Genomic DNA, 8,705 nt, shown 5'->3' on the forward strand with positions numbered 1-8,705 from the left:
TTTCATGTCTAGTTCTCAATCACTTCACAGAATGCGTCTGGTTGTAAAATATTTAGCTGTGAGCATCAGTAATAGGAAGGTCATCTTCACCATCAGGGAAGAAATTAGATCTGAGAGCCAAACATGTTATACCAGTTTCAATGTGACATCAGATGGATGACTCAACGAGTGCTCTGCGGCCAGGGTGGTGTTGTCATATTAGCAGAGTGTTAACAGGCCACAGATGACCGTGTAGGTTAGCCTCCGGTTTCCTGGCCTCTGAAAAGATGTGTCAAAGACAAACCTCCCTGTTGTCTGCAAACAAGACAAGTGTGGAGCGACCTTGTGATCTCCAGGGAGCTGAGTGTCACAAACTTGAATTGGTTTTTACAAGCAATCTGAGCCACGCTTCCTCAGCAAAAAAATGTATTTAGCATTCCAGAAAATGACAAATTCCAGTACCTCTGACAATTCTGAATATGACATTTAAGTTAATGTCCCTAACCACGTACATTACCATGACAATGGAAAATCATTCAGGGTTGTGTGTCCCTTTCATCTGAAAATCGACGAATCAAACCATCTCTTCTTTCTCCGTATCGTGTTTCCCACTTAGGCAATGGCTAGAATTTTTTCATCTATTGTTCAATACGACTTGACCGACCGCGGTTCTTTCAGTTGCGAGATGTGACACCATCAAGTACTCGGCTCAGACATGGATACGGCTCCACTATAATAATACCTCACTGAGAGAGAACTGCAGTGATACCACTGATGATATGACAATTACCAGAGAGCATTCCAACAATATATAAGATACTGACCTTTCTCTTATACCGTTAAATGAAAAGAAAGAGTTCTTTGGACATCAAGAATGACCAGCACAGAAAAGAAAGCACCGGTCGGCCTGTTCAGTAGGACAAGTTCATAGAGGTGCAGTCCAAGATAATCTGATAACACACAGATAGCTGAGTAGGCTTTCTCATTGCGAAAGTGGCATGTGTAAAATGAGTAGTCTGTAAGAGAGGAGGGGGAGAAAGGTAAGGCAGGTGAAAAGGTGTTTTGGTTGAATAAATGTTTCTTTGGGACTCTGTTTATAGTCAATTTAAAAATTAAAAAAAACATTACAGTAAATGGGGACAGTACGTGAAAAACAGCGCATCTTGATGTCCACTTTATTAACAATATCTTATTTAATGTGAAGAAATTATATTTACCTATTAGAAACAATTTGAATATCAAAATCACAAAAAATGCTACCCTTACTATAAAATGTGCTAATTGTGATGGTTGCCATTTTTGAAGAACCAGGCAGAAAAAATAATAATCAGGTCACACCCCCACAAGTGATATCATTGAAAAGCCCAGAATGTCCTCTCAAAGGTACAATGGGCCCTAACACAATTGCATGTATGGCCTTTAGAGATATGGACCAAAAACAAATATGCATTAGGGAAGACAAAATATGTATGGTCAAATACATGTTCTCATCTCAAGCATACCATGAATGCAGTCTGTTACACAGCAATTATACCAAAAATATGATGAATAGGAAAGGGGGATACCCAGTCAGTTGTACAACTGAATGCATTCAACTGAAATGTTTATTCTGCATTTAACCCAACCTCTCTGAATAAGCCTGTTGCATTCATTCTTCTGATCTACTGTATAAGTGTGCAGTGATTGATTCTGTAACAGCAAAATCCTTTAAAAACAATTTGCAAATATCATGTTAATAAACAACTGATATGAAAACTAAACTGCAGTAAGAGGTTTTACAGACAGAAAAGGAAGAAAGAAGGTATTTTCCTGATAAACCAGCACGTTCAGTGCTAAAACATATTTACAGAAATCCATTCAATTCCCTCTTTATGCTGCTTCTCTGCCTACGGTTCTGGACGTCTGTTCCATTTGATACCCCTTTTATGTATCCATTTAACCACTGGGAAGAGATACGGCGACCTTCTCTCCAGGCCTAGTCTTTCAGCAGCCCCAGCTTCCTAAGAGCCTCTCGTCTGTCTTCTCCCATGCTGGGCACCATCACCACACTGAAGCCCGGGCAGTGCGGGGTCTTGTGGGTGGACACTGGCTGGGCAGCGAGGGTTGTTTTCTCCTGCTCTGGGGCTTTGTTGGGAGCAGGTGGGGTGCAACGTCCACCCTGGGGAGGTTTCCGGTGGTCGGCCACGTAGGTCCCAAGCCCCACCCCAGAACGCTCTAGGGTGACAGCTTTGACCCCACTGGGTTTGGTCAGGTGTGAGGGCGGTATGGGGGGCTGCTTCTCACTCCTAGAGCGATGTAGGAAGCTGCTGCTTTGTACAGACCTGCTGCTAGGTTCTCTGGGTCCTTGGGAGGTGGATGAGGGCTGACTTCTTGTTGAGTTACCGTGGGGTTGAGCTTTAACTCCCACACTGGCTGAAGTTGGGTCACAGGTGGAGTGAAATTTGGAGGAGCACAGTGGCGTAACAGACTTAGGTTGGGACTCATTATTGTCTCTCAGGAGCCCCAGCTTCTGCAGGGCCTCATTTCTCACCTTTTGGGAGTCCGACAAATGCATATCAGTGGGTGATGAGCTAAGGGAAGGGGCACTGGAGTCTGTGGTGGGGTTGGCTGTAACCTTTCGGGTATTCAGGGCAATGTGGGAGGGTATTTTGGGGGGTTTTGGGAACACTAATGGAGGACTGTCATTCTGCTTGCTGGGCTCTTGGGGGAGTGTGACCTGGGCTGGGGTGACTGAGGGGTCTCTGGGTGTGCTCCCATGGTGCAGGTCAATGGGAACGGCTGATGAAGAGGGCTGCCTGTTCCAGTCTCTGGTCTCAGCTGTAGCACTTTGAAGGGTTCTCTTCATGGACGCACTCTTCCTCAGCTGCACTAGGGCCTCATAGGACAGAGGGCCCCTGGGTGAAGGGGGTGGTCTCTGACAAGGGTAGTCTTTGGGCTTTGATGGAGGGGGTATCACCACAACATTGACCTCAGGGGGTACACAAGGGTGATGGCTCTGAGATGTCATGTTGTCCAAGGCAATGACCTGGGGCTTTGGGTGAGAGTTCTCATTATTTGGGGGTATTCCTGGCCTGGGCTTGGACAGGATGCAGGAGGTGCTGTTGGCCAGGATGAACGGAGTAGGAACCATGTAACCATACTCATCACTGGGATATTTTGATACATCTAAAAGACAAACAAAATGATCATTAGATGCTTTTTCCCCCTGCTGAAATGGATGAATGTACTACAGTAGCGGTGCGTGGGTGAAAATCACTATGGAAGCCAGGAAAAAAAGCCATATCACAACCTGTGTGTTGTGATAATTGTGTTGTTTGCTCTATAACCTCTTAGTTAATTTGCCTAGCGACCGTGATACACTACATGACCAAAAGTATGTGGACACTGGCTCGTTGAACATCTCATTCCAAAATCATGATTACTAATATGGAGTTGGTCCCCCTTTGCTGCTATAGCAGCCTCCACTCTTCTTCGAAAGCTTTCCACTAGATGTTGGAACATTGCTGCGGGGACTTGCTTACATTCAGCCACAAGAGCATTAGTGAGGTTGGGCACTGATGTTTGGCAATTAGGCCTGGGTCGCAGTCGGTGTTCCAATTCAGCCTAAAGGTGTTCGATGGGGTTGAGGTCAGGGCTCTGTGCAGGCCAGTCAAGTTCTTCCACACCGATCTCGACAAACCATTCCTGTATGGACCTCGCTTTGTGCACAGGGGCATTGTCATGCTGAAACAGGAAAGGGCCTTCACCAAACTGTTGCCACAAAGTTGGAAGCACAGAATCATCTAGAATGTCATTGTATGCTGTAACGTGAAGATTTCTCTTCACTGCCACTAAGGGGCCTAACCCGAATCAGGAAAAGCATCCCCAGACCATTATTCCTCCTCCAAACTTTACAGTTGGCACTATGCTTTGGGGCAGGCAGCGCTCTCCTGGCATCCACCAAAGCCTTACATCACTCCAGCCGACGCTTGGCATAGCACATGGTGATCTTAGGCTTGTGTGCAGCTGCTCGACCATGGAAACCCATTTCATTCTGACCAACAGTTCTTGTGCTGACATTGCTTCCAGAGGCAGTTTGTTTCTCGGTAGTTAGTCTTGCAAACGAGGACAGACAATTTTAACCGCTATGGGCGTCAGCACATGGTGGTCCCGTTCGTTGAGCTTGTGTTGCCTACCACTTCGTGGCTGAGCCGTTGTTGCTCCTAGACGTTTCCACTTCACAATAAAAGTACTTACACTTGACTGGTGCAGCTCAAGCAGGGCAGAAATTTGACAAACTGACTTGTTGGAAAGGTGACATCCTATGACGGTGCCACGTTGAAAGTCAACCTATGAAGGTTGCATGGCTGTGTGCTCAACGTTCTACATCTGTCAGCAATGGGTGTGGCTGAAATAGCCGAATCTACTAATATGAAGTGGTGTCCACATACTTTTGTATATATAGTGTACATTATGCCTCTTCTGGATTGAAGGGAAAATATGAAAACACAGAGATGAAAGATAAATAATTGTATATCTTTTTCTTGGTCAATTTTTTAGGAAAGACTGGCTTCCTTTGGCATCCATGAATGCACACCACTAAAATACGGTATGTTGATATTCAAGAGGATGTAATTCCCTCCTGGGCAGGTCACTCACTGTTGAGCTTGTTTTGGCCCATGGAGGCAGAGAGGTGGGCCATCTTGGTGGCCACGTTGCCGGTGGTGGGCAGGCAGTCAGGCTCATCATTGGACAGTCCATTGTCCTCCTCAGTCTCTAGGGACTCTATGGTCTCCTCCAAGAACATGAGACATGCCCTCTCCTCAGCAGATAAGTGCTTGAGGCTATTGTCACTCTGTAAGACACACCAGACCAACTTAAAAGACAAACAAATCGTTGCCATGAGTTCATCTGACTCTGAGTGAGTAGAAAAAGGGGCTTCATTGCCAAAATGTCAAACTGTCCCCCACAAATCCCTGAAGCTATTGTCAATTCAGTTCATTCTGAGATGCAGTCATTTGTCACAAAATCTATTTCTTGTTGGGACAGCTTGCTTTCCTATGCAGGTTCAGGAATACAACTTGAGAAATGTGAGGATGACCAAATGTACTTACAAATCCAGAGTTCATACTGAAAACACTGTCACAGCTGCCCGCATTGTCCATGCCAGTGATCGTCCCTATGGTGACGCCACCGGGCCATGTGTCACTCTTTGGCATTGTAAAGATTAAGGTTTCTCAAGTCCAAGGTTATAAAAGAAGTTGGTAGTGGAGAACCATTCTTTCCCTGTCAAAAAGAAATACAAACAACTTGATGTATGAATAAAATCATTAACCAAACTTGGAACTTTGAATATATCACTCGTTACTATTTCTAATTATTATATCTAATTGTCCACAAATAAAACTTAGCTACACACACACTTTTCTAAACCTTTTTATATGACAGTCAGATTCACCCGGACCTGATGAATGGGTAGCAGAGCTAGTGGAGAATAACAGGGTATCATAGCTAAGTAATGTTCTGTGCGATATTTTAGCTAACTACTCTCCTGGCCACACGTGACTCAGATTACAGCACGCTACTCTAATCTCCTTCAGCAGGATCAATTTCAGCGAGAATGATAGACAATACAAATGATATCCCTCCTTAAACGCTGCATCCTACTTAACCATATACCTGTTGGTATAGATAGAGTAGCCTCTCCTGTATGTCTTTGAAAAATGTAGAATAATGTAGGTAACGATGTTGTTGAACATCCCTCTTCACACCTTTTTCCATATTGTGTGAATGAATGCACAACTAACAAACAAATGTGAGATAAAAACCTCAAATATTATATTGAAGTAGCTCTTGTGGTGTTGTGACTGAGACCATAATAAAGTAATACCTGATTTATAAGAAATGCCTCTACTCTGGTTTCAACACCTGTGTGGGGCTACTAAGTAGGTCAGTATACACAATAGTGGTCCTGTTCTGTTCACTGCGGAGGCTTTGTCACATTACAGTGCTCCATCCTGACCAGGCCATTTCCCTGTGGAAGTTAAGTCCCCTATCCACAAGCATTTATGTAAAGTATACATCCAACCTGCAATCTTCAGCTCTTGAGCTCTGAATTTGAATGTGAAGTTCGTGATAACGTTTGTTGTCTTTCAACCTGGCACAATCTAGACTGATCTCATGCAAATAGCAGGGCAGTAGCAGGTCATTCAGACAATGGATAGTACACGACACCATCTATTCTGGTTCAAAAGACAAGGGTTCTAAAGGGGAATAACAATACAGTCGATACTGGATAGAAAAGTAATAAAATGCCTTATCAGTGGATATCAGTCTCCTACTGTATAGCATGTTCCAATGAATGATTCACTAGACGTGAGATATGCACAATATCGAGAGATTAGGACTTAAGATTCTACCTGCATATTTGTCACCTATATGATACTGTAAATACCCCCAATTCATGTTAAATTAAAAGAAATACAATATAAAAATTGCTGACACCATTCAAACCAATGAGAATACAGAACCTTTTACATTTACGTCATTTGCAGACACTCATCCAGAGCAACATACAGGAGCAATTAGGGTTAAGCGCCTTGCTCAAGGGCACAGACCTTTTTCACCTAGTCAGCTAGGGGATTTGAACCAGCAGCCTTGCGGTTACTGGCCCAACACTTTTAACCACTCAGTTACTTTACTGGCAAAAAATTTGTCACATACACCGGATAGGTGTACTAAAATTTGTTGTTTTACAGGGTCAGCCATAGTAGTATGGCACTCCTGGAGCAAATTATTGTTAAGTGCCTTGCTCAATGGCACATCGATCGATTTGTCATCTTGTCAACTCGGGTATTTGAACCAGAAACCATTCGGTTACTGGCTCTAACTGCTAGGCTACCTGCCACCACTTTTAAGTCAATTATCTTATCTCAGAATCTGCTTTTTGCAGATAGAACCTTCCAGTCCCAAGTGCTTAATATATTAAATGAATAACCTCCATTGTGTCTTGTACTATGTATTTCACAGATGTTTAACTAAGAGACACAAAATACTTGAACCCTCATACCCCTAGCATGCCAGTGTGTGTGATCCGCCTGCTCTATGGCTGAAAGCAAAGTCTTGGAAAATATTGTTTGAGGGTTCACAAGAAGGGAAAATAAATCTATGCAGGTTATCACCACACAGTATATTCAGTTGCTGTACTGCATGTACAAAGATTTAATAGCTATTGTGCCAGTGGGGTAAAAACCTGCTGACATTTCCTCAGAATGACAGACCACAGATCATCTCGTTAGTCATTACTTCAGCTCACCACTTCTGACATAGAAGTATGACTTTGATGGTGAGTCACCTGACACACAATGAAAAACAAATGTGTCATTCCCAATCCATTTAGGACAAACTGCACTGTAAACATTGTTGCAGGAATTGTTCAGACATACACATACGCTGGGGGCATTAAAGTAACATGGCCAATAACACTTCATTGTCATAAGGCAGGTTAAGATTTGCTAGCTGATATTCAACACCAGGGTGGTCAAAGTATTTTTCTGATCTTGCCACTCCCATAGGACTATTTCAGTCATGTTTTGACAAAAGCAATTGTAATAAGGATATAGCTCATATGAGTAAATGATGGTATTATTAACAGTAGCCATACAATCTTGGCAAAATACAGTAGCCATGCAAATAGTTTACAGCAAAATATGAAGGCTATACATTTGTTTTAATTTCAAGAATAATTCAGTTTAATATCAAATAAAATATACAAGTAATCTATCCACTGTTGTTTTATAATTTCGCTTACCTGTAATTTTACAGGTTTGAGCTAGTAACACCACATTCCGTTAATCGCGCAGGTCTAGTCCATCTGACCTGTTGCCTGTTCCGTCCGCGCTTCTGTTCAGAACCTCGCTACTACAGGTGAAAATATACCATGTGCCACACATTATTAACCAATCAGAGCACAGTACACCGAGCCGTGAAGGCTTCGTTCAAGCTGCACATCTATGACTGCGTTTAGACAGGCAACCCAATTCTGAAATTGGTATTTTAGACCAATTAGTGTAAAAGACCAATTAGTGTCGACCAATTAGTGTAAAAATAAATAAATCATAATAATAATTGTTGCTGCCTGTCTAAATGCAGCCAGTTAGTTGTAAGTCGCTCTGGATAAGAGCGTCTGCCAAATGACTTAAATGTAAATGTAAATGTAGTTGTAGGTCTACCAAAGATGGTGGATAAATGAAGATAGTTCACTGAGGCCGTTTACCGTTGAAAAAAAATAGTCAGTTTTGGTCGACTTAACTGGTTTGTATTCCATAGATTCATCGAGGCTGGTCTTGTTAGTTCAATTGCCAAATTCGAGAGGATCTAACCGTATGTAATTATTGGTATTGTAAAGGACTGACTGATCTACGAATAATAACAAGTAGGTATTATGAGGATTCTGTGTTATGCACTATAGCCCGTTACCATATATGTGATTGAATATTATCTGCTGTTGACTTGTGTGGATGTATGAATGTGTTATGCAACATAGCTGAATTTAGTTTTGTGAGACACCTGTTTAATGTAAGTATCCAAATTCTATTAATTTATATTGTTAAAGGATCATGAGGAATACATAGTGGTAAATGCAATTTTGAACTGATCGATCGCTCTTATGGTATAACAACGAATGTAATGTACTAAATGGGTCGGTTGGTGTAACGCGTACCCAGTTGTTTGAATGACGGTGAATC

General features: G+C 42.5%; 1 protein-coding gene across 1 annotated transcript; it reads right to left on the minus strand.

Annotated features, from left to right (window-relative positions):
- Positions 1-1,526: 1,526 nt before the first annotated feature.
- On the minus strand, positions 1,527-7,857 carry LOC135541114 (specifically androgen-regulated gene protein-like). The gene is made up of 4 exons (XM_064967233.1): positions 7,769-7,857; positions 5,073-5,244; positions 4,618-4,813; positions 1,527-3,144 (listed from the first exon to the last, which is right to left on the minus strand). Exons 2-4 carry the CDS (start codon positions 5,175-5,177, stop codon positions 1,955-1,957), a joined length of 1,491 nt encoding a protein of 496 aa, XP_064823305.1. The 5' UTR covers positions 5,178-5,244; positions 7,769-7,857; the 3' UTR covers positions 1,527-1,954.
- Positions 7,858-8,705: the final 848 nt, after the last annotated feature.

Source organism: Oncorhynchus masou, chromosome 6, assembly GCF_036934945.1.
Source record: "Oncorhynchus masou masou isolate Uvic2021 chromosome 6, UVic_Omas_1.1, whole genome shotgun sequence".
Classification (NCBI taxonomy): domain Eukaryota; kingdom Metazoa; phylum Chordata; class Actinopteri; order Salmoniformes; family Salmonidae; genus Oncorhynchus; species Oncorhynchus masou.